Here is a 27462-nt window from a genome sequence, read left to right as displayed (position 1 = left end):
ATTCAGTGTCAAGAAAGGGAGAGGAGCAATGGACGGGAGGAGGAGCTCTCCTTTCCCCTATCTGATGTGAGAATAACTGGAGAAGGGAGGATCAAGGGGAGGGGAGGGGAGTGGACAAAAACATACGTGTGACCTGTGCTTGAATAGAGGAAGAGAGGAATATCTAGACATAATGTGACGCAGCACTTTGGCTCCCAGAGCACCTGGGGGTATTATTGCTTCATTAAGACCCCTTCCCACGCAATCACACACCCACATACCAACTTCCAAGAGTTACAGAGAGCGACCTTGTATAGTTGCATCTATTTTTGATGTGCTATGACCACCATTTGTCTACTCCTCCTAGATGATAAAGGGACGAAACACTTGGGATTTAGGCTCACAGAATGAGTGCAATCGCCAACGAGGACCAGGATGTGTTCTGCGAGAAGGCAGTGGCCCTCATCGTTGACCTCTGCCTGGATGACAGCCCTCTACTAGATCCAGACACCTGTCAGGATTTCCTCTTGCTTCTGACCAATGAAAACCCTAACATCTCCAGCAGAGGTAAGTTTCCTGTGGTATTTGATGGAGAGCTCATTTGTCGGGGGTGACTTGGGTGGAGTACGTGCTTATATTTATGTGCGAAAGTAAGGCAGACTTCAAAGGATGGTGACCTTTTAAATATGCCCACTTTCTGCAATTAAAACCAAGCCAACAGACTTTTTGAATGTAAGTTCTGTATAAATAATGAATTGCCATTAGTTACCTGGCACTTTTTTATTTGCGTAATGAGCCTGCATGTGTTTGATGTTGTTCTCCTCTAAGCTAAGGATGCTAGTCATTGGCGATTTAGATCATTTATAACCGTGGCACCTCCTTTTCCCCGCTGTCTAATGACAAGTGTACAATTAAGCTTTGGTTAGAGAAGTTTCTTTGATGTGCTTTATAGAAAGATGGATGCTCCTGTCTTACAATGCACCGCTCCACACTGCAGGTTCATGGCAGACACAAAATGTAAAATTGACATGAAATTGAATTTTGGACACAAGATCGAAGGAGCTGAGATGGCAGGTGATAGGAATGTCTGAAGCAGTACAAATTATAATGAATTCCCAGTCTGGCGAACTGCCATGGAGGAAGACACAGAATCTAATTGTCACTCTGAGTTTCTGTCATGGGAGAAATCAAATAAACCACTGCAGACCCTGACCTGTATCATTTCCACAACCACTGGGATAGTGAATGCCACTGTGTATTATCCACAAATAAACATGAATTACTGACATCACAGGAAAATGCTAATGCCAGCTCTTTAAAAATGCCTGAAGTCACTTTTAATATATATATTACATGTATTATTGCTACTTCAAGAGCAACTACAGAAACCAACACATAATACAAATACTGATATAGAGTACTAACTCTATACTCTTACAAGTAGTTCACAAATGGTGTGTGATAAGTCCAGTCAGAAAAACAAAGCCAAATGGAAGTAATAAAATGGCACTATATATATAAGTATAAGTATATCTTATAAGCCATATAACTGTGAATAGTTAACATATTAAAATAAATATTCTTAAATAAGAGAAAATGCTCCCATGTTACTTGTTTCTGATGTCAAAACCATGTGTCCAATCAAATCATATTTTGACACTGAAAAACAGGAACATGCTGAAAACCATGGACAACCATAAAGAAAACTACACAAGAAAACAGAAAATAACCACCCATAAATACCCATTAGACTTAGTACTGTTTTGGGTTGCCACTTGTATTTTGATTTAAGAATCACAAAACCAATCATCTGTACTACTTTTTCCATGAGTAATGCTACAGTTTAAAAAAGAAACACAGCTCATAATGTTATAAAGTCATTATGATTGAGTTCTAATTAGAAAGGAAGCGCTGAGTGTGTGAAGGGGAGATGCCTGCTGACTTGACTAGAAGTGGAGGGAGGTTCTGGAACTTGCAGTCCACAGGCAGTAATACTAGATGAATGGAGGACTGACGCTGGCCTCCGCAACCCCATGGCGAGAACTGCACCCAGTCTGCCAAAAAGCAAAGGTCATGCATCAGGAGAGCCAGGTGGTGCAGCACTCATGCAATGCCAAAACCCAACACGACAGAGCAGTACTGAGAACGTAACAGAGGGCGGCACTGATCAACACTCTGCAGTTTGTTGCTAATTGTCTGAAGCAATTGTCCAACATCCCTCTTGAATAGATCTCAAGTGGAAGAGCCACGTGTTACTGCAGCTGCACTGTAGTAAAAAGCATCTCTTTCTATTAGGAATTTATGGGATGCTTGTGTTGAAGTCATGCCTCAGTTTCTCATGAATTAATATTTCAAAGATGTCAGATCTAAATGTAACAAAAATGCTGTTTGTTTAATAATTCAAGGTTTGCCTCCCACAGATCAAAGAACTTTGCTATATTTAACTTTTTCTCAAAGAATGTTTACAAGGGCCTGCTTTCAAGCCTGCATGACACTTTATGCTTTTATAAAAACACTGTATACCATCTTTGTAATGGAGCTACAAAGAAATGTCTTACCTGTGTCCACAGGCATCAAGGATTTTTGCCACAAACAATTATGCCTCCACCACATTATGAAATAGCTTGCGGAATAGATATATGTAATATCGGATGCATCTGCAGGTGTTTTCATTTTGTTCCTGTGTGTTATGTTACACTGAAGCAATTAAATTTGTATTTATTTGTATGTGGCCATCAGTAAGGGAAGCTTAATTTTGTTTTCCCACATACATTCTTTCGCTGATGCAGCAGCAACATTTTCAGTTAATCAAAAGCATACAGCGCCACTAGTGTTGTTCAGTTCCAGAACAAATGAATCTTTTTGGGGTTTTTTAGTGAACCAAAAGCAGTTCAGCCAGAGTAGTCTTGATTCGCAAACGAAGGTCTCAAATGAGTGGCTCTTTTTAGTGAATCAAACACAGACAGCTAACAGATTGTGAGAACTGCCATAGTTACATTAGTTTAGTTTACCTTATATCATTATTATTTGTTCATTTTGCATTATTATTTAAACATACACTACGTAATTCTAGGATCTGAGGTGCAAACATAAATTTGCAATTGATACTTCACAGGGAGCTTTATTGACAGGAGATCTGACCAAACATAACGCCAAATCTGTAATTTTGTATGACAAACAAACCAGAGAGGAGAGTAGATTAACATCAGTCGACTTGAACTTGAAAATGTAAACACTGTAAACAAGCATTAAAAGTTTATTGACGAGCTTGTATAAAAGGAGTGCTGAGGAAGGTGAATTTAAAACGGTCAAAGTCAATATAATGCCAATCAAGTATACAGTATGTTAGGAATGACCATTTTTTTCACTCCATTTCTATTGTATAGAAGCCCTAAAGGTTAAATCAATTACATTTCCTTTCAAACATGACGAGAGGGATATGACTGGGTATAATAGTTGAGCGATAGAGGGCATGTGGATTGGGGACCTCATTTCTCTTCACTAGTGTTGAAAAAGAGGAAAAGAAACCATGCAGAATGCCGGTCGCTTTACAAAGTGGCACCTCTCCTCCTGTTTCTATAGCACATTGAGCAGAACGTTACTATTAGCCACCGAAGAGTAGTTCAGCAGCACACTAGGCTTCACTGCAGCGAGCCAGCCACTCATTCTATTCTAGACCTATTACTGCAGCTACTGCATTATGTGGCCATGAATAAATAAAACAGCGAGTAGACATCAGACCAGCAGGGAAAATAGCATACACACTCTGTCAATGTGTTCTCCTCCCTGCTGAAGAAGGAACAAAATAGATAGAGTTTTGTTTGGCTGTGTGTGTAAAATAACTGCTGGGGGAGTTTATTCTCAGTAACCCAGTGGGGAATTCCTGTGTGCCGGTGAAGTCCTGTGAGGTCTAATTAAATTATTTAGCATACCCCAGTGCAGTGTGCCAAGCTAACTTGTGACCATACCTTTATAGACTTTGTTAATTACTGAACAGGTGTAGGCTAGGCACAGCCAAAATCACTTCCTTTGTCATTTTTCTTTAAAGGCCTTAAGCATTCTCAATTGCACTACGCTTATTCTTATAATAGCGAAATCTGCTGGGAGTTTGGTGGTGCATCAACCTAAGAATGAATTATGTAAATTTAGACTTCCAGACACCCAATGTCTAGTGAAATAAATGTGAGAAGCAGTTTAGCATTTCATCCTTGTCTCACAACATCACAATATCACACTAGCATCAGACCGTATGTATCAGGAAAACAAATGCTCCATTAACTACATAAATCTTCCAGAAATGAAAATTCTGTCATCATTTATTCACCTTAAATGGATTATAAGCTTCTGCAAAATGCTAAAGTGTCATATAGTCTATTTTATGATTCATAAAATGAAACATAAAAGTAGTCCATATGACACTTGTGCTATATTCCCAACAGCTTTGTGTGAAAAGATAAGAAATTTAAGTCATTTTTCTCTGATAATCTTCTACTCCAAACTGTTAACTGCAATGGAATCAACTGACAAATCATTCAAGTCAAGTGACAAATAATTCAGAAGTGCATTTCCCAAAACATCATTAGCCAAGTAGTCGCAAGTTCTGTTGTTGTTTTATTGTTTCCTGAATCCAATGATTATTCGTAAACAGAATTGCAAACTTGTGTTGAACTATATATTAAAATAAGTAAAAAATAAAAAAAAAGGCAGAATTTAAATTGTTGGGTAAGCTATCCCTAAAATGCTACATTACTTAAATCCGTCCTTGTTTTCTTTCATACATAACCCTCTAGGATGAGGCCATTGAAAATAAGATACTGGAGGCTTTTTGTGCCAAATGTGTTTAGACGTTGCAAAGAACATTGATCTCTGTTGTCTTCTCAGATATCTCCATGTGCATCACTTCTAGGAATCAACACATTTAAGTCGTGACCATCTCAAAAAAATGAGAGGCGAGCTAAAAAAAAAAAAAAAAAAAAAAAAACAGGGGGTTTGGGCAGAGAGTAACATCCAAATGGACTCATTTCTAAAATCTAATTTCCATGATCTGCCTGTTATGGGTGACTGTGACATTTTATCCCTGATTGTGTTAAATTTGTTTTCTGTTCAGTGGCATGGGCCGAGGTAAACAAGTCATGCATGTGGCTGTTGACACCCCTGCGAATAGAAGTGGATTCTGACAGTTATATTACCTCTCAGACGCAAGACTCTCCACAAAAGAAATACAACAGCATTTTCAATATTTATTGCAGTATTGGGCTTGCACAACTATTGCATGATGTGTGTGCTATGTGTTTTACTGAAAGTGAGTGATATATAGTATTGAATGATATCAAATTTGATGATGAAAATAAAATATCCATCACAGATATATCTAAGCACAGAAGTGTAAATATTCATGATATTTCTCTGGAGAATCGGGTCACACAGTTAAACAGAATGTGTACCCTTTTTAACTTAAAGATGCATTCATTATTAAATCAATTAAAGCAATAATAAAATAAAGTATTGTGCAGTGCAAAAGGTTGTGGGTTCTATTCCCAGGGAACATACATACTGATTTAAAAAAGGTATATCCTGAATGCAAAGGTATATCTGTTAAATGTGTAAATATTAAACACATAAAGATTAAACAACGTGTATGCATATAATACTGTGAAATATTATTTCAATTGAACTGTTTTTTATTTTAATCTATTTCAAAATTGTATATTATTCCTGTGATGGCAAAGCTGAATTTTCAGCAACCATTACTCTGTTTAACTTCTTTACTGTCACTTTTTAGCAATTTAATGCATTGTTGTTGAATGAAAGTATTCATTTCTTTTCTCTCTTTTTTTCTTTTTTAATCTCACTGACCACAAACTTTTAAACAGTATTGTGCAAATAGCAGGTTATTGTATCTCATCTAATTTTTGCTTATTTATATTTTATACATCCTTTTTTGGATACTTTCACTTGTAAAATAAATGGCAGACTATTAATACATTGGTATCAATAACTGAAGGTACAAGTCCAAGTCATTCAGGAACAAATATCAAATGTGTTTTTAAATTACACACAAGTAACTGCAAGATGTGTTTGGTACTATGAGCAATTTTCAGAATTGATTCAAAAGCCTCTTTAGAATGAATAAATATAATGCAGCATTTGCTTGGACAATGAGCTCTACTAAAGAGTGAAAAATAAGTAAACATGTTAAATGCACAAACATCCTGGAGCTACATCCTGGAGTGCTTTTTTTTTTCTTGGCAACAGGAGTCAACTATTTTCACAACCTGAGAATAGAACACGCAATTTTTCATCTCATAATGCTTATTACACAGCGGCAAATGCAAAGTGCCATTGAGACCGATATTCATGAGAGGTCAGAGGCACAATCAGTCTTGCAGTGGTTCCAAGGCAAGCTGATGGGTTCATAAACTCATCTACTGTCATATTGTACATTCATTAGATCAGTGTATAGGCTCTGACTCACACATCATTTCTGTATAATTTTATCAGTGTAATCTTAGCCAAATGCTCAGACGTCAAAGTAACTGTAACTAGCATATAACTTGCAATTCAATAGGTTTGATTTGGTCACACAAGGTAATATAAAAATTAATAATTATGTATCACATGAGATACCCTGTACTGTACCATTTGCACTTAATTTCATCTCCCATTAACCCCTGTTGCTAAATGTGAATAATGCACCTGTTGAATATTGCAAAGGGCATATTTCTACACTGACAGACAATCAAAAGATAAATTCATATATCTGCATATTCTAGTTATTTATTTCCTTCCTTTCTTGTCACACTTCATGATGGTTGACTAAAGATGCAAACATAAAAAGTTTATCTCTGCAAATTATTCAAAAATAAATATTAAGTGTGAAATGACACTTAATTCAATGAGTGAAGTGAGCTATCATAAGTAAATATGATATTGCATTTTTGCATTTTTAACCCAATTCCAAGTCGAGTATACTGTATTGTGTGCTGGTTTGGTGACTTTAGTATGTATATTTCATACATACAGCTATGGAAAAAAAGTTTGTTTGTTTTGTTTGGAGTTTAGGTTAAGTGTTTTGTTTTTTTTAATAATAAAATCTAATGAAAATGTAAAGAACCACAAATTAAGGCAGCTTCTAATGTACACATTGCAAATACATAAATGCTTATGAAATGATTTATGCAATTACTATTTCACCTAATTTTCTAATTTATTCCTTATTATCCAGGGCATGAGTTTATCTCAAGTTATTTTAATTAAGTTTCTTCCAGACGTTTTGCTCACCAGCTTATCCATCCCTTTTCCATTTTTTATTCAACAGTTCCACATGAACTGTTTTTCACAGAGGTCACACTATCTGCATACATGTAGAGGGCAAGATTTTTGTAGCATAAAGAAGGCAAATATTTATTTTCTTTTCATGTGTGTCAGTATGTAGTACTGCTAGATTCATACACATTAACTTGGTATTTATAAATTTGCAGAATCATTATCCAAACTTATGAATATTGATTTATCAGGACTGAACAAAGGGGAAAAAAAATTCTCAAGTAACATGCAATAATATATCTTAATACACCATTTAGTATAATTAATGACCAAAACACATGAATGATCAAGAATTGTTCCCCATCTCCAACTATTTAAAGGGTTAAGTGATTTGCAGGTTTTCCCACCTCTCAACAAACTTTGAATTCTTTACTTTACAGGAAAGTATTATGCTTTGTGTTTATGCAATAGAATAACGAATCTCTGTGTACCCATGCAGAAATATTCAGTATTTATGCCACTATAATTTCATTGTGTGACATGATAGATATATTTATTATATAACCTGCATGTTTTCCCACTTTTTAACAAATATAATTCAGCCAAAAATAAAAATAAAAACGATGTGATCAAAAATTCATCTGGATGACTTTCTTTCTTCTACTGAACAAGATATTTTGAAGAATTATTCAACTGTTTTTGTCCATACAGTAAGTTAAAGGGATCCGTAATTGTAAACTGAAACTGACAGAATTGTAAGATGTAAACTCAGAATTCTGAGTAAAAAATTTCATAATTGCGGGAAAAAAATACAAACTGTGAGATATAAACTCAGAACTGCAAGAATAAAAGTTAGAATTGTAAAAGATAAGTTGCAGAATTGTAAAAAATAAAATAATGGAATTTTCTCTTTAATTGTTCCCTGCACATTACCATTCTATAGCTGACAACTGCCTTACAGCACATACTCATGTCCAGAGAAAAACCTAGCCCATGTGATTGAGAGTGCACATAATTACAACATGATTAACATTAGAATAAGCCTTGTTGTACAGTATCTCATTGTAGGCAGGAGATTGAAATTAAAACAGACCTTGCGCTTCTGACTGAACCCTCCAAAGGCTCCTCATTCAAACCTCTACCTTCTCTCTGCCGTCATTAGCATCCTTGTCTAAAAGCCCATATGTTAAAATCTAAAATCCTGAATCGTGTTTTGATACAAAAGATAACAGGGCCACAATTACCACTAAGCAATTAGTGTGTTTAATAAAAGATGTGATGTATCATGCTTAAAATACACAGAAATATGAACCATGTAAGATAAATGGAAAATTGCACTGGACCATTGCAAGACTGGTGTAAATGTTTATATAGTATTTATGAAATTGCAAATATCTGTGAGCCACTCACACCAGGTTATATCTTTCAGTATGTTTTAGTAAAGTGTGTGGATGGAGTATTCAGAGTTGCTTAACTGCCTTAGAGAAAAACAGAGATGAAAGTCCATGGCTCTGCTTACCCACCCTTCCCTCTACATCCAAGAGCACATCCCCCTCTCAATGCAGCTACAAGATCACTGATGTTAATCTGTCTAGAAGTCAGCTAGGGGGAACGGTGACATCGCAGCTAGAGAAGTAGCAGCAAACCACAGAAATGTAAGAACAAGACGCATAGGGTTTATACAACAGAGGAACTTATTCATGCGGCCATGCATGCATTACTGAGCATACAACACAGTTAGACCTAGATCCTGCATGGATCTTTGATTAAAACATTTTACCCAAAATGATCATTCTGTCATTTTACTCACCCTCATGCTGTTCCAAACCTGTAGGGCTGACGTTCTTCTATTGAACGAAAAAGATTGTTTTTTTTTTTTAATTAATATCTTTGCATCTATTTCACATATAATAAAATTGAATTGGCACTGCGTTGTCAAGCTCCAAAATGAGGGAAAAGGACATAACATAAATTTCTCATTAAAAAAAATAATCAATTCAAGTTCATGGTTTCAATGAAAAAAATATAAGGTGTGTGAATCACTGTAATAATACTTTTTTTGTCATTTTGAAGCTTGACAAAACAGTCTCCTGTATGATTCATTGCATTTCAAAGTTGAACCTTTTAAGTCTTTGATACCCTTCCTGCCTTTTAATCATTTTAATTTAAAATAACAACTAAGCCTTTCTTGTCAGTGTTTTTTGAAATTCATGAGGCTTTTAATTAACATGCATGCTTTTTATATCACCCTTCCTTCATTATGAATTCTCATGGTTAACTTTTTAAATAATAGCAATTTTGTACATAATTTAAATATACAATAATATCATATAATTAGCTAAATACAATCTCCACTAGCCTGTATTTTATTGTAAAGGTAGTTAAATATATCTTGTTTATTATAATATAGATTTTCACCATCAGTTATATGGTGACGCATTCTTTTTTTTTATATATATATAATTGCACAGATAACTTTTATTGCGTAGTTTGTGGTGATGAATTTTTAAATCTTAAAAAGCTGTTTTGTGACAGCTTACAGTAAATTTAATACAATTACAGTATACGTTAAATCTAATATAATTTTTACAGTAAGGTAACAGGTTAACGTTTTTAATTTTACTTTAAATAAACAAAAGTGACTTTTGTTGCGTTTGAAGCAGTTGTGACCGTTCTCCGACTTGCGCGTGCCCCTAGAAAATTACAAAACGGCATCTCTCGCGCTGAGCAAAGGCTGGCTTCCTCGCGGTGCCATAGAAACGCGGTCCCGTGCGCGCTGCTGTGGAGAGCTCATTCTGAGACGAGCTTGCAGAAAGACAAGAGCAGGAGGCAGGAGGTATCAAAAACTGCACAAAAAAAAGCGTGTTGAAGTGGGAATACCAGAAGTGAGACACGGTAAAAAGCTTAGCGGTAAGAATTCATGTATATATTTGTGTTAACATCAATAAAGTTGGGAGTTTTTTTCCCCTGTATCAGTGCTTTACGTGCTTTGACAGAACCGCATTACCTACAAAGACGCATTATATTGTTTGACTTGATGACTATTTGTGCTTTTTAAAATAGATACATTATAATTTTGTTCTTTGTGTATGTTGTTTAATTTGAGAGTTCAAAGTTCCTGCAGCATTGATAGGATTTTCATGCAGGTGTTCAGTTGATTTGCGTTAACACCTCTTCAAGCTCCCTCGACTACAGAGGCGATTAGGCTGCCCTGTTTCATAATAGACTAATTATGAAATAAATCTGCATAAAACATAACTTTGAGAGAGGGTGGGAGACTTTAATGTCGTTTTCTTCTATTTTAGTTTTTAGCACCTCTTAATAGGCACCATCTGTGGCTGTTTCGTCCCAGGGAAAGTCTTTATGACCTAAGTACTAAGGTTTATGTGTTTTACTGATCTCACAATAGTGTGTTGCTGCTTAAGCTTTGAGCATATGACAGTGAAAAGAAAGTGTTGGTGATGCCCTGGGGCTGCTTAGGGCAGCAGCTTACATTTTATACCAGTTGTATGTTCATTCAAGCTCACAGCCTGTGTGCAGATCCAGTGAATGATTGGGTGCTGAAAAAAGGCAGGATGAATGTAGTGTGTAAACACATACATTATCATCCATGCAGTATGCTTTGTTTTGTGTGTTTAGGTGTATGTTTATGTGCAAGTGCAGTGACCTGCTTCCCTGTGCATTGGCAGTTCGGTCCATCACGGTTCCTCTCAGCAGGTTGTCTGGAGCCTCTTCCTGCATTGGCAGTTGATCACACTTGAGGTGATAGTGTTAAAGCATTGTTGTCAGCTGCATCTCCCAAAACTGCAATGTAGGCAAATGAAAGATGTAGCTGGCTGTGGTGCATTGCTTATCATCCCTTAGTATTACATTGACTCACTGTCCCAACCTTTAGGTGATAATGACAGTGCTGCCAGTGCATTAGCCGTCCATGATAGAATGGCTTGTTATAGTACAAGTGGGAATGGGGGAAACTATCCCAAAATGTGTGTTTAGAGCAGATAGACTCAACATCAGGGGTTGCGTTCAATGCACTGGCGAGAGATACAGAGGCTACAATGATTGCTTGATGAAATTGTTAATAATGGTAGTAGTATTTTATTTGTTGTGATCTACATGAGACGTAATTATGATTTCATGCTAGTAAACTTATTATAAGACATTTTTCTGTCATTAAACTATGTAGCAGGGTTTTATTATCAGCTTTACCGATAATGGATGCTTAATATTGGTTGCCTATATGCTGACAGGGTTATATCTTTATAGTACCACTGGCGTTGTGTCATCAGTACAGCACTAAAGACTTGGTTGAACTATATGGGCAACCTTGATATGTTTTGTTAAAACCTGTGTGGATTTTTGTTAAAAGCTGCTAGCATCTCCTGTTCATTTTTCTTTTTTTCTTGTACAAGGTACACTACATGTGATGGAAACACTAAGAGACAGTTTTTACCTTTAGGCTTAAGGCTGTAGTCAACTGAAGCTATGGCTACTACTGTGTCACCCCATATTGTTGTCCTCAAATGCTTATCGTAAATGCCTCAATTCACCTTTCATGGGACCCTCGTTGTTGCCCTTCAGAATCTGTTGGCAGAAGGATTTATGGGTATTTGTGTAGCCAAATACAGGCATTGTCCACTCACATCAACCTATTCTGTGAATGACTGGCCATGTCCATCAAGACCAGTAAGCTAGCTCTTCTCTCGTCTTATCTCTGGCTCACACTCCCCTTTCGCTTGCACAACAAATGCTAATCTAGCCCAGTTTCAACCTAAAGGAAGGTGATGGCACTTCTAAAGTGGCACATGATGTGATTTCTTTTGCTTATCTGGAAAAGACACCATCGTGAATTGTATCCGAAGCATGTGGCCTTTAGGTTGAAAACAATGCTTTAGAGTTTCGCATGTAATGAGCTGCATTTATAAGCATTCTCAGTTCGCACTTCCTTCTTCTCTCTTCTGTGCTGAACACACATCAGCCGGTGGGGTGCAATGAAGGCGAGGAACATGCTAATAACTTGTTAAAGCTGCAGTGAGATTTTTCTGCTTCGCTTAATTACTAGGAGTATATGTTTTTAAATCCAACACTGCTTAAGGCTTTGCTAAATGGTTATTTTTAAAGTTTTGTTGCTCACATATTGTTGCTCTAGTTGCATACAGATTTATAATTTCTATTTTACATTTTTAAAAACCAATAAAAAATAAATTGAGTTACACACATTATATCAACAACCCCCCCCCCCCCAACTCATTAATGTAATAGAAATTGAATTGAAATTAAAGATATAGATATAGAATAGACATTCACCATATGTATTTTCTAAAGGCATGTTACAGATCTTACTGTGATCAATAAATGTATTTTACAATTTATTTATTTTTTACATTTCATTTTTCCCTTTCTACTTTCTATTCTATTATCGAGCAGTATTTTGTCATTATCCATTCCTCTACTAACTAAAAAAATCAAAAATAAGCTAAAGCATCATATTTTGCATGTCACCAAGTAATGCAGAAACTGGCCTGTGTGTAAAAGTGTATGGAGCATCAGGAGTTGTCCCAGCAATCACTCTGCTCTGGGAGAAACCCTGCTCTGAGCAATCTTGGAGCAAGAGAAACCCTGCTTCGAGCAATCCCGCAGCGAAAAGAAACACATGCATTTCGACTTTCAAAAAACCCGCTCCTTGCTTCAGGCTTAATCTCACAACTCTCCCCACTGTTCACTTAGTCTGGTCTGAAATACAGAACACGGTCCTGCTGAACATAAAACATCCCAGTGCTGTTATACTAAATGTCAAAAAGTTAGAAGTCTGGAATCCACTTTAAATCACACTTTCAAATAAACAGAAGAATGCAGTCATAGATTTAGCCATCAAATTAGCATTCCAAATCAAGTATGTGCTTGTGATAATTTTTCAAATGTGCTTATGATCATAAGTTTTTCTTACAGATGGATTTCACTGAATGGAATATTATCCATATATGTTTTGCACTAATGTGGAACAGTATACCAATAACTGTACAGATGAAATGGGTTTTATGCACTAGGGGCACTGGAATTACAATAGAGAGGTAATCGTATGTTAACCTATGGTCATTACCGCTCAGCAATCAGAGTAATTGCTTGTCTGCAGATTGCTGCTAGAGTAGGGCGTGAAAGAAGAGGAATTTCCCATGTTATCAACATGGCCATGGGGGGCAAGAGCAGAGGGAAATATTAATGGCAGTTATTTTTATTTAATCCACTCTGATTTAGGAGTTTTTACTTTTTTTTTAAACCCTAACCCACATTTGAATCAAGCATTCAGTGTTATTTCCAGCTTTATATAAAGACTACCAGCTTGTCTGCAGGATGTAAGATCTTATTACTGGCATCCATTTACCCTGCAGTTTGTTCATGCAGGGAATACTTGGTCCTGCAGTGAATAAAATAAATGAGCAAATCATCGCAACAACTATAAATAGTGTGATTTTAATGAAGCACTTTTGAGATGCTTTATTAAAATGCTTTGTATCTGCATTAGACCTGTGTTTCGATTGCTGATGACAAGCATGCCGTTCTATTCACTGAAGTGGGCTCGAGCCTTATGTTCTCTTTGCCGGCCCTGACCACAGCTGTCACAACCGTATACCACAGGGACTTGTGAATGGCTCCAAGCTAATAGCAGGAGCACATTTAACTGGATTTCACCCTCTCCCCTCCAGAGCTTTGATAGGGCTCAGTAGTATTTGATGGAGCTTACATAGAGTTAGAGGTTGAAAGGAAGTGTTAGGCCTATATAAATCTCTTTTCTAGTTGCATTTGATTTACTTTATATGGCAAATCAATAAGGTAAATAATTGAATGGTTTATTGTTCTGGAAAAAAGAGCTGTAATAGATTCTTGGATGTAATTATTATTAAAATTTTTTAAAGAAAGCATTTAGTTCTGCTATAATATATTATGCACTTTACCTCATCAAATGTAATGTCATCAGTTTTCTGTTTAAGCTCATTCTCATGGCTGAACAGAACAGTATTTGATGGCAATACCGCAACTATTAAATCACAAAGCTACTGTACTGTAACTGATTGGACAAACATGTTCAGCACTATTTTTATGATTGCATGAAAGTATAAGGATAACTGAATAAGGCATTTCTAACAAACCATGACAGATGAAAGCAAAATATAGCCTTGGTTTGCAGGTTTGCAGCAGTGACAGCAACACCATCGACAATGGCACTAAACCCTTACTTCTCAAGTATAGCAGAGTTAAAATAGGGGTTGGGATATGTCTAATGGACAGGTTTCTTTGGATACCAGGTTAGATTGGAAGACACTTAAAGAAAAGTTAAGAAAAAAGCCCTGGAGCTTTGGTTCCTGTCTGCCACTGGAATCAAACAAGCCTTAATTAGATTTATTGGTCACAGGAAATGTTTCACTGGATTTGTTTCAGCCTCAGCAGGTTAAATAATAATATTTGATCAAATTGGACTCTATTTATACACACACATGAATGCACACACACACACACACACACACATACGGAACCCCGCACATGACATGCAGGAAAAAATAGTAGGCTAAATTGTGTGCACGATTTACTAATTCGTTCCCTCAATTTACTAAAACATGCACACGATTACTATTGCGTTCACTCGATTTATAAATTGTGCGCACAATTTATTAATTCCTTCCCTCGATTTGCTAATTCATGTGCACGATTTAGCAAATCGAGGGAACGCAATAGTAAATCAAGAGAACGCAATAGTAATCGTGTGGACGTTTTAGTACATTGAGGGAAACGATTTTGCAATGTATGACTTGTAATATATACAACAAAATTGTGTTCTTTTTAAATGCAATTTCACATTTTAGAGAATTATAGTAATCTAAAGTAATCTTCTAGATTAAATTATGTGGCTACTGTGCACCATTGTAGTTGCCAGTATGCTTTGAATGGGACTTAATGGGGAGAGTAAACGGTTAAAAAATAACAATTGTTATCTTTGAGCAAGATGAGAAATTGGGGAAATTCTATTGTGTTTAATGTTCAGTTTTGTTGGCATTCAGAATTGTTAAGTCACTCAAATTGTGGTGTTAAGTGTAGCTTTTGCTTAGACCAGTGGTTTTCAACCTGTGGTCGGGCCGCGGTGGTATTGCAGGTGGGCCGCCAATTATTTTCTGTTCATTTCCAGTCCATTCTAGGGCTGTGCGATTAAAAGAAAACGTCCTAAAATCACGATTTGAGCGTGCGCATATGCCTAACTCCAGGTTCACACACTGTTTGTGATGCACCTTTTTTCTGAGCCAATGTTGACGGATCAGAGCGTTCTCACTGCGGTAAAAGGCTAGAAATAAAAACATGCGAAAATAATTCATGTCTAACACATGAGCATAGAGTGAATTTGTTAGTGAACAGGATGCAGTTTAAGTGAGAGGAGACACGTTTTAAGTGTGCACACTCTCTCCTCGCAAAGCAGCGTGTATCTGAGCAAGCACGACCGGTTTTGTGACAGAGCAAAGGAAATCTGCTGCGAACAGAGAGATTCGCACTCGTGCATTATTTTAATGTGCTTTCGCGTTATATTTATGCGCTCTCACTGCTGACCGCATACACATACTGTATACACACTGCAAACACCTGAGGCACCGCTACAATTAATGAGCTCTATGAACAATGCATGGCAAAAAAGAAAAAAAAGTCCCTGTATACAGGATTTTTTTTTTATTTATTTTTTTTGCAACTAGTCTATACATTTTTTTACATCTTCACTATAGTGATAATTTTGACTTATGTCTGTTCTAGAGATTTTACAACTTTTTGATAAAGCTCTGATTGGTTTTCTTTTGGAAATATGTTTCAAATTAATCCTGAATGCATTTATGACTGTAAAAGCACAATTGCAAAATTGATCAAAAAAATCGCGATACATATGTGTTTGGTTGTGTGGGCCGCGAGTTGAAAAAGGTTGGGAACCACTGGCTTAGACAGAGAATTTGGAGCATGTTTATGCTACTTTACTCAAGCAGCATTTAATACTTAGCATTTTACTCAGCCAATAGCTTATTAATTATTAGCTAGTACAATCTTATAATTCAGTGATAAAAATAAATAACAATTAAAAACTTGACCATCTTGGTCAGGGAACCATATAAAATAATTTTGAGGCTCCTTAATTGTGTCACTATAATAATGTCAATCCATAAATGGATACTGTGAAGATATATTTGTGAAACTTTTTTCATGTGGAATCAATCTATGTGATTAAAACTTTTAAATTCAGAACTTGATAATCAGTGCAGACGAATCAACTTGGTAGTTGATATTATGAAGCTCAACAAGAAGTAAATTAGTTTATTTTCAAATGTAGAAATCCACCCAATATTAAAGTCATCAGTGCCTACTGCACTTGTTCAACACTACATACACTTGTTCAAATTTCCACAAGAATACTGAGAAGAATGCAGCACTGTTATGTTGTCTTTTTGTTTCTGCATGTTAACACGATCATTCGTATTTCTGAAAAGTCTTGGAGGCCTTTGGATGATTCCAGCTGGTTCTTGTTAATGTTAATCCACTCCGGCTTCTTTGAGGTAAAGCTGTCAAAGTGTAAACAATGTAATGGTTGTGTAACCTTGCATCACACCCATTAATATTTCATTTGTGGCAGAAAAGAGTCTGACTGTCTGAGAGGCTAATAGATTCTTATCTGCATATCTGGTCTGATGATGGTCTAAGTCATATCATCATTGAAATTGATAGCATTATTATGTGATGGTTAAAGCATTAGAATTATAAACAATACATACTTCACACAAACTGCAGAAGGGTAAAAACTGGACAGTTTAAGGAATAATAAACCATCCGAGATGTAGATGAGTTTCATTGGAACAAATTTGGAGAAATTTAGCATTACATAACTTACTCACCAATGGATCCTCTGCAGTGAATGTGTGCCATCAGAATCAGTGTCCAAACAACTGATAGAAACTTGATTCCAGTCCATTAATTCATGTCTTGTGAAGCCAAAGCTGCATGTTTGTAATAAACAAATCCAAAAATATGCACAGATCATGCACTGTTTACAAGCAATACAGTCCAAAACATTTGTAAACAATAATGTGAGAAGACAACGGGGATGGACTGATGGACACAGGAGGAAGAGTTATTATATATTATGGCCAGATGGGACTGTTTAAAGTTAAAATGTCTTGATGGATTTGTTAAAAAAATTTTAATGGGCAGTTAAAATCATTATGTTTTAAGTTTTAATAGCTATATAGCTAAAAAATAATTTCAGCATTACATAATATTTAGAGGAATTGTGTGGTTTATCTTAACAGGACTTGTGCTGAGAGCACTATTGCATTTAAAAACAAAACTATAAATAATAATATAATGATAGAGGTGGTCCTGCTGTTTATTTTTCTTATTAAAGACAAGAGCTATATATACGAGAGCAACCAAGTATTTGCAGATTGATTGTCTCAGGTGAATTTGCTCTGTGATTAGTGTACAGAAATCAGAACACATCTGCAATTAAGTGATGAATTATTACATTTTAATCTCAGAGCGTGTGGTGTACGTTTATAATTTTCTTCCACAAAGCCTCCCAAGTGGCCAGTTTTCCACATTTATTGGCACATTAATTATTTTGTCAAGTTGTTTATGTGCTCCCACAGTCCCTCAGTTGGAGAAGCAAATAACTGTGAGAGTGTGATTGAAAGGAGAATGTACATCGAAGCGGCACCTGTTTGTTTTCTTGGCTGCCAGCCAAGTGCTCCATCCCTGAGAGGCACGCACTTGGAGTTGTAATAATCATTATATCAGTGTTTTTTTCATTCACTCAGATAATAAAATTGTTGTTATTGAGCAGGAATAAAAAAATGACCCGCTCTTCTTGTATCAAGACGTAGGTCTATGTAATTACATATAGCTCATTTGCAATTCCATCTGAAAGGGGGGTGAACTTCAGTGTTAATTCTGTCTACGTGATGGTGGTGGGAAGTTACTGTGGTCTGGCGATTTATTCATTACCCTGTGATATTCACAGAGATGGGTTTAAGAAGCATAAGAACCAATTGCCATCCCTATAAAAAGGCAAACAGCCTCATCAGATGGAGCATTACACTCACTGAATGATCATTTCTACAACTATGTTGGAAGTTTGTCTTCTCAGTAAGTGCTGATTAATATTTATGTGAGTGCTCTGTAATGATTGACCAGGAAGTGTGCAGCAGTCGTGCAATGATCAGGGTATTTGTTTTAATACCTTCACCACAGGCTAAAGCAAAGAGACAAATCATTCATTGAAATTTGCTGTTTTAGTAAACCAATAAATGCTGTTGTCAAGTTTTGCAAAAAGAGGCTTAGCTTCTACGCGTTCCCTTTGATGTATAAGCGGCTCTTTTTCATCTCATTTTTAAAGATCTGCTTGCTGTTTCTGATTTTATAAGGCAGGGCTCAACAAAATAGACTGCCCGCTGACCCAGGGCCATTGTGAAAGGGTTTCAAAAGTAGTTGATGAAATGGTTACATATCCTTTTAAGTCAATGCTGCATTTCCACTGAAAATTATCTTTATATACACCTTGAAATTGTAAACATTTGGTTTCATGTGATGTATTTTAAATGTTGTTGCAAATTCTGCTGAATTGCCATTCAGGTTTTATCTAGCTCAACAAGGGTGGGTGTCAAGGGCTTTAGCAAACTTCCAAGGGTGCTATAGATCAACTTAAAGGGGACATTGGATGCCCATTATCCACAGGTTGGTATGATTCTTAGGGTCTTCATGAAATGTCTGCAGAATACTTTAGTTAAAGGGGGGGTGAAATGCTCGTTTTCACTCAATATCCTTGAGTACCTATAGAGTAGTACTGCATCCTTCATAACTCCAAAAAGTCTTTAGTTTTATTATATTCATAAGAGAAAGATAGTCTGTACCGATTTTTCCCGGAAAAACACGACCGACTGGAGGCGTGACGTGTGGGCGGAGCTAAAGAATCACGAGCGCCAGTAGGCTTTTGCGTTGAGAGCATGTGGAAGCTGTGACACCGTGAGGAAAAAACCAACCAAAACAAACCATGGCTAACAGTCAGATTCATCCGTATATTTATGATCCAGAATCAGATCCCGAGGCTGAAACTGAACGACAGCAGCAGCAGCAACGACTCGCTCCGAGCGGGGCTCGAACCCGGGTCTCCGGCATGGGAGGGGACGCACTAACAAGGAGGCAGAGATATTTGAAGCAGTTTTACTCACCGCCTGCGGTTCCAACACACGATCGTGACCCTTTTTCGTTGGGATTGCGTCATCCTTAAGAAATAAACGATACGCAAATCCGGCGTCAAACTGGGCCTTGTTTGTAAAACAAGCATCTTCGAAATGCAGGGAACAAACACAAACACTTGCACAACTCCGTCGATGCTCTGTAAAAATAACCTCCATCACTGGTCCCTTAATGCTGTTTTTTTTGGTAATCTGTGCAGGGTTGTCTTGCCCTGGCAACCAAAAACACACTTCTTTTGTGACATTTCGCGACGCTCTCGCTCTGAATCAGTGAATGCCTGTCCTCAGCCTCTCAGTGCTCTACTATACAGGAGCGCGCGCTCTTCCGGCAGACCCAGGACCCATATAAGGAAATTCCTCTCCATCTAACGTCACACAGAGCCATACTCGAAAAAAACTTTCCGAAACTTGTGACAAACCGGAAGGAGTATTTTGGGAACAAAAATACTCCTTCAAACGTACAACTTAATTTTTGAAACTTTGTCCATGTTTAGCATGGGAATCCAACTCTTTAACAGTGTAAAAAAACTCAGTATGCATGAAATAGCAAATTAAAACAACAACCTATTTACCTTGTCAAAAACAGCTCTGTTCACAGCGACCTGTTTCAGTGCATGTCTCTTTAAATGATAATAAACTACTGCTAACTCCTTCCATCTCTTCTTCCAATATTTTGTGTATTTTGTGGGGCATTACCATCAAAAACCAAACTAATTCAATGCGTCATCAGTGGCTCTGATGTCAGGAATAAAAATAAAAACTCTTATTTTACTTTTACATCCAACTACAAAACATCCGCATTTCTTACAAGACATTGTTGTTGCTAAAGCTGCTCTAGTGCAGATAAAATGATGTACAGTTTACATCTGGCAGAGGGTAGAAATATGCTAATACGGGACAGTCCATCAGTGGTTGTGGGCGGGGCCTTAACAGTATAATGTCATACTGTTCAGAAAATCGTAGGGTGGTTGTGTCCACACTGTTAAGACACGTTTATATGCAAACACCATGTAAAAGTGGATTTTGCATCCAATGTTTCCTTTAAAAAATAAATTATTATTATTAATGTAATTATTTTACCTTAACTAACAATTTAACTTAATTTAAATTATATGCAAATTAAACAAAAAATATTTCCCCCGTCAAAAATAAAAAAGAAACATGCAGCTGAAACTTCTGAGACACCCAAGTTCTGCTAATAATATTTGCTATTTATATATTTTTATTTTTCTAATTAGATATGTAAAAACAAGTTGTAGTTCTAGTCAAAATGTTCAAGTCAAATATAAAGTTTTTGTTCCAATCAAAAAGAATGAAAACAGCAGAAGAGATGTACACAACATACACTCTTTTAAACCAGTTTTAGTACACTTTTTAATTGTGTAACTGAAACATTGATTAAAATCTAGAAGTCCATTTGTTAAGTCCATCTATTATGTGCATTTTTTACAATGTCCACTTCTGTCTATGTTGTATCTTCTGTCCAGACGTTTCCTTCAATCTCCTGCTGCTTGTATTTGTGGTGTGTGGTTTGGCCCTGCTGGGTGTCATAAGTGTCGCCACCTGGAAACTGTGCTGGGTGCCCTGGCGCAGCAAAGTGCTTTCCTCTAGCGCCACTGCCCTTGCCCCCACTTGGCCAGAGAGGCACCAACACAGAGAAGAAGGTCACAGTGACTACTACCCAAGCCTCAGAGACATTATGGCAACAGACAAGCTGAAGGATCCTGGGAACTTTCTGGAGGCGGCAGTGAAGATTAGTCATACATCGCCGGATATCCCCGCAGACGTGCAGCTGTCCATGAAGGATCATCTGCTGAGACGTACGCGTATCTCACGGCAAACAACCGAGCCAGCCTCCTCTAACAGGTCAGTGTTCTGATAGAATGAAAAAAAATTTGCGTCTGAAGACCTTCATATAGGTCATCATAGTTACATCATAGTACTGTATATACAAAGCCATTATGAGGTTAGTTCCAGTCATTCCTAATCATGTTATTACTTAGGAAATCATGTAAATGTCAGACAGAATTAGACTTGAAGTAGGACTCTGGGTTTTACTGACTAAAATGAAGGTCAGATAATGGAAAAGCATGCTACGTCCAGAGTAAAAACATATTTTGTGGGAACCCTGCAGCAAATCCAGAATTATCAGCATCAGTTTGCATTCGATCATGTGTTATAATTCAAATGTAGATTAACACCTGGTGTGTCTTTTGTGAAAGACCCAGCACATCAGATCAGGATGATTCAGTAGCCAAATTTTGTTTTGCCAGGCATAGTTCCTTCAAAAAGCACCTTCCAAGGCAGATGCACCATGTGACCAGTCTGGATCGTGGAAGTGAATTTTTAGATGTGGAGGACCATCCCACCTGCACCGCTGCCTCTCTTGGCCGCATCCAACCGGAACTTTACAAACAGAGCATGATGGATGCTGAGGAGTCATCTAAGAATGGCACTGCCAAAACATGCGGCAAGATCAACTTCTCCCTAAAGTACGATTACGAGGGAGCGTTCCTCCTCGTTACCATCCTCAAGGCGTTTGACCTACCTGCAAAGGATTTGTGTGGCAGCTCTGATCCTTATGTCAAGATCTACCTGCTCCCAGACCGTAAGCGTAAATTCCAAACTCGCGTGCACCGCAAGACACTCAATCCCACATTTGATGAGACCTTTCAGTTTCCGGTGCCATATGAGGAGCTGGGGTCCAGAAAGCTCCACTTGAGCGTGTTTGACTTTGACCGCTTCTCAAGGCATGACATGATTGGCGAGGTGATACTGGAAAACCTTTTTGAAGTTTCAGACCTGTCCCGGGAGACATCTATCTGGAAGGACATCCAGTATGCCACTAGCGTAAGACACTTTATCATCTTTACTACTCAGTGAGTCCAGACCCCACTGGTGATTCATCACATTAATGTGGCTTACAGTATTGTTCAAAATAATAGCAGTACAATGTGACTAACCAGAATAATCAAGGTTTTTCATATATTTTTTTATTGCTACGTGGCAAACAAGTTACAAGTAGGTTCAGTAGATTCTCAGAAAACAAATGAGACCCAGCATTCATGATATGCACGCTCTTAAGGCTGTGCAATTGGGCAATTAGTTGAATTAGTTGAAAGGGGTGTGTTCAAAAAAATAGCAGTGTGGCATTCAATCACTGAGGTCATCAATTTTGTGAAGAAACAGGTGTGAATCAGGTGGCCCCTATTTAAGGATGAAGCCAACACTTGTTGAACATGCATTTGAAAGCTGAGGAAAATGGGTCGTTCAAGACATTGTTCAGAAGAACAGCGTACTTTGATTAAAAAGTTGATTAGAGAGGGGAAAACCTATAAAGAGGTGCAAAAAATGATAGGCTGTTCAGCTAAAATGATCTCCAATGCCTTAAAATGGAGAGCAAAACCAGAGAGACATGGAAGAAAACGGAAGACAACCATCAAAATGGATAGAAGAATAACCAGAATGGCAAAGGCTCAGCCAATGATCACCTCCAGGATGATCAAAGACAGTCTGGAGTTACCTGTAAGTACTGTGACAGTTAGAAGACGTCTGTGTGAAGCTAATCTATTTTCAAGAATCCCCCGCAAAGTCCCTCTGTTAAAAAAAAGGCATGTGCAGAAGAGGTTACAATTTGCCAAAGAACACATCAACTGGCCTAAAGAGAAATGGAGGAACATTTTGTGGACTGATGAGAGTAAAATTGTTCTTTTTGGGTCCAAGGGCCACAGGCAGTTTGTGAGACGACCCCCAAACTCTGAATTCAAGCCACAGTACACAGTGAAGACAGTGAAGCATGGAGGTGCAAGCATCATGATATGGGCATGTTTCTCGTACTATGGTGTTGGGCCTATTTATCGCATACCAGGGATCATGGATCAGTTTGCATATGTTAAAATACTTGAAGAGGTCATGTTGCCCTATGCTGAAGAGGACATGCCCTTGAAATGGTTGTTTCAACAAGACAATGACCCAAAACACACTAGTAAACGGGCAAAGTCTTGGTTCCAAACCAACAAAATTAATGTTATGGAGTGGCCAGCCCAATCTCCAGACCTTAATCCAATTGAGAACTTGTGGGGTGATATCAAAAATGCTGTTTCTGAAGCAAAACCAAGAAATGTGAATGAATTGTGGAATGTTGTTAAAGAATCATGGAGTGGAATAACAGCTGAGAGGTGCCACAAGTTGGTTGACTCCATGCCACACAGATGTCAAGCAGTTTTAAAAAACTGTGGTCATACAACTAAATATTAGTTTAGTGATTCACAGGATTGCTAAATCCCAGAAAAAAAAAAATGTTTGTACAAAATAGTTTTGAGTTTGTACAGTCAAAGGTAGACACTGCTATTTTTTTGAACACACCCCTTTCAACTAATTTCCCAATTGCACAGCCTTAAGAGTGTGTATATCATGAATGCTGGGTCTTGTTTGTTTTCTGACAATCTACTGAACCTACTGGTAACTTGTTTGCCACGTAGCAATAAAAAATATACTAAAAACCTTGATTATTCTGGTTAGTCACATTATACTGCTATTATTTTGAACAATACTGTATGTCACATTAATATCACCCTAATGATTTGGTTTTCTAATATAGGTATCCACTTGTATTTAGTATTTTTCTGAAAACACAAAGATGAATAATTAGATGATTCGTAGACATAATGTCCTATGGGGTGTGAAATTGTCATTTGAAACTGTAATTACCAAACATGATAAATTGTACAATGTACATATATTAAGTTCTAAAAACATTGAGGCCAAAAATGATTGCCTTATTATATGACACTACTGAGTCTGCAATAATCTCAGCTGTTTTAAAGGGATAGTTCACCCAAAATATGAAACGTCTCTCAACCTCTATAACTTACATTCTTCTGTGGAATATATAATAAATATTTTCAATAATGTCTCAACTGCTTGTCCATAAAATGATAAGACATTTGTGTCGAAAACAAAATTAGTGCCCTTTTACTTTCATTGTATGGACAAAAACTCCTTTTTATTATAAAATATCCATAGGATCCAGGATAGAAGTGACATTTTGTTTTGTGACATTTTCAATCTAATAATTTAACTTGTTTTATTGTGAATGAATTTTGTTTATTGCCAACTGAGTTATTTTCAGGATTATTTTCTGTGCAGATTTTTTGGTATCTGGTTAAGGCAGAGACGCTCAGTGCCTTGCAAGACTATTTATCATTTTGCTTTTCTAAGCAACTTACATCATAATAATGTGGTGCACATTCTGATTTTTTTTGGTGCATCAGTACATGAGCTCCTCTTACTACTACATGTCAGTGAGTGAAGTGTTTTGAGTTCCAGGTTTGTATCTCTTCTACACAGTTGGGGGATTCTGGCATAGACAATTAGGCATTCGCCTAGGGTTCTCCAGGGCAAAGCTCTCAGATCCACACTTAACTTCTGTATCACTCACCCGCAGCAGTTTGACAGAATGGTGCAGCACACTTTCAGTTCCTCCCGACTATCTCCAACTTTCTGAAGCTTGTGTGGTCTCACCAAGGACGACAACTGCTTCTAGTTAAATTTGACACATGTTACTGTAGCTATTTACTACCTCTCCAAATCATGTACATACTGTACAGTTTAATATTTAAAACTGAGAAAACAAATTAAATGTCCATAATCAATTCTTGGAATGGAAAAGAATGGAATCCCTGCATAGTGATGAATGTCACTGATCACTAATATATCAGCCATCTTCCTGAGTGACTCGCAAAATTATTATTTCCTCAGCATAATATCATTTTCAATACTAATATAACTATATTAGTCAATATTGCTATTAATGCCAACATTGTTTGAGCATCTCCATTTGACTCTGCAGGAGAGTGTGGATCTTGGAGAGACAATGTTCTCTCTCTGCTACTTGCCAACTGCAGGGAGGCTCACACTTACTGTCATCAAATGTAGGAACCTCAAAGCCATGGATATTACCGGTTATTCAGGTATGATGCTTTCCTTAATTTGTCTGTGTCTTTTTATTTTCTTGCATCTGTCTGCTTGGCTACACCTTCTTGTTTATTTATTTGGACAGTCACATTTTTCATTGTCAGCAAGCAAATTACAAGTCCTTTAGTCAGACATATTCAGACCATGAAAGACAAGAAGAAAGATATGCTGAGAAATTGTCACACCCCCCTGCTCTGTTGGCAGATCCGTATGTGAAGGTGTCACTGATTTGTGATGGGAGACGCTTGAAAAAGAAGAAAACTTCCATAAAAAAGAACACGCTGAATCCAGCATATAATGAGGCTATTATCTTTGACATTCCACCAGAGAATATGGATCAAGTCAGCTTACACATATCAGTTATGGACTACGATCTGTGAGTATTATTCAATCTGTGATATTTTCGCTCTACAAATATTATGTTGTGCATGCTCTTCATAATCTATTCTTCATTCTCCTGCTGTATAGAGTGGGACACAATGAGATCATTGGAGTCTGTCGTGTAGGGAGCCATGCTGAGGGCCTTGGGAGAGACCACTGGAATGAGATGCTCGCTTACCCTCGAAAACCCATCGCTCACTGGCACCCACTCTTAGAGCCCAAGAAGTCTGAGAAGGAGGTGAATGTCTCTCCTTAAAAGTTTCCAGAGTGGAAAATACATTTTGATTTCAATATATTCATCTCTGTATCTCTTTTTCAGTGGAAGACTCGTACCGCAAGCTTTGACAGTCAGGGATCTTGCCCATCTCCCAGACTCCCCTCCAGTCCATAAGGACTAGATGGCCTCTCCTTATGCCTTTAAGCCAAGTGTCTCCCAGGGAGTGATAGTGAGATCCAAGATATGTCCTTAGACAACGTGTGACACAACTTATGTCTGTGTGTACATGATGGAGCAGGAAGAAAGAGGGCGCCGTCCAAACTTTTCCAAGTGCAACTAAGCCTAGCTGAGTTTTACCTTTCTTTGTGTTTGGATTGAAGTGTTGCTTTCTAATGTTGGGTAAATCCACAAGCTACCCAAAGAGGTTGACCGATACACTTTAAGATGAGCAAATCAGAAGACTAAAAGGGTGTTAATTAATATTGTATAATTGGTAGATATATGTTATAATTTAATTGAAATTATACTGATATGAATATATAGTTTATGATATATTTAGCCTTAATGTCCTTACTTTTTTTTTGTCTTCTTTGAAAATAAAATACAAGTGTTAAGAGATTTTTATGATCGGAGAGATATGTTAAGTCCTCAATATTTTAAACTTATTGAAATATTTTAACCTAAATGTTTATTGTTTATAGAGCAGAGATATTCTATTTATCTTCATTTTGTTTGTGAAGTAGTGAAACTGTTCTGCCACCAAAAGCGCCAATGCCAAGAATAATTTGTATCCTGTCTACAAATGCTTTGTCTGTATTTAAATGTTTAAGTTGCTGATTGTTCTAGGAGTATTTTGAATAAATAAATAATTTTCCATCATTCTCTTTGATCAAGTTCACCTCAGTTAAATGCAGCCATGCACAGCTTTGTCTATAATGTACAGTCATCATAATTTCACCATACAGTAATTGTAGCTTCCAAAGTAAAACTATAATGAATGCCAAGAATTGTGTTTTAGATCTAAAGGATGCAAAAAATCCTTGGCTTTCTAACAAGACTTGAAATAATATCATTATGTACAGTAAATTAGAAGCACTGTTATATGAAGACCAATTTCGTATTTTACATAAAATGTGATAAATGTTGTTCTGTATTTTTCCAGTTACCGTTGAGGTGTTTTCTCAGATAACATTATAGATTTTGTTGGCTGGCCTGGCTGCAACTCATTATATAAATAATCACTGGAATTGGTGTTTCTGTATGAAATGCCTGATTCAGAGCCACTTTCCAATTTTATATTGAGACTTTGTATTTCTAATGTACAGCTATCCCCTTGTACTTGAAAGGTGTGATTAAAATTCCTTGCTTCTA

At 37.1% G+C, this 27462-nt stretch overlaps 1 protein-coding gene across 1 annotated transcript; it reads left to right on the top strand.

Annotated features, from left to right (window-relative positions):
• Nucleotides 1-27462, top strand: LOC113055196 (synaptotagmin-6-like). Its single transcript, XM_026221239.1, has 7 exons — nucleotides 1-546; nucleotides 21005-21383; nucleotides 21791-22367; nucleotides 25369-25489; nucleotides 25698-25869; nucleotides 25962-26112; nucleotides 26194-27462. The coding sequence occupies exons 1-7, from the start codon at nucleotides 387-389 to the stop codon at nucleotides 26263-26265; spliced, it is 1632 nt and encodes a 543-aa protein (XP_026077024.1). The 5' UTR covers nucleotides 1-386; the 3' UTR covers nucleotides 26266-27462.

The sequence above is a fragment of the Carassius auratus genome, chromosome 36, assembly GCF_003368295.1.
Source record: "Carassius auratus strain Wakin chromosome 36, ASM336829v1, whole genome shotgun sequence".
NCBI classification, from domain to species: Eukaryota; Metazoa; Chordata; class Actinopteri; order Cypriniformes; family Cyprinidae; genus Carassius; species Carassius auratus.
Note: the sequence above shows the minus strand (reverse complement) of the source record. Positions and strands in the feature narration are given on the sequence as shown.

Bases quoted from the DNA above. Each gene is read 5' to 3' on its own strand.
- LOC113055196 (XM_026221239.1), top strand. From the start codon at position 387: ATGAGTGCAATCGCCAACGAGGACCAGGATGTGTTCTGCGAGAAGGCA. The intron at 22,368-25,368 runs GTAAGACACTTT...TTGACTCTGCAG, and splicing joins ACATCCAGTATGCCACTAGC to GAGAGTGTGGATCTTGGAGA. The intron at 25,870-25,961 runs GTGAGTATTATT...CCTGCTGTATAG, and splicing joins TCAGTTATGGACTACGATCT to AGTGGGACACAATGAGATCA.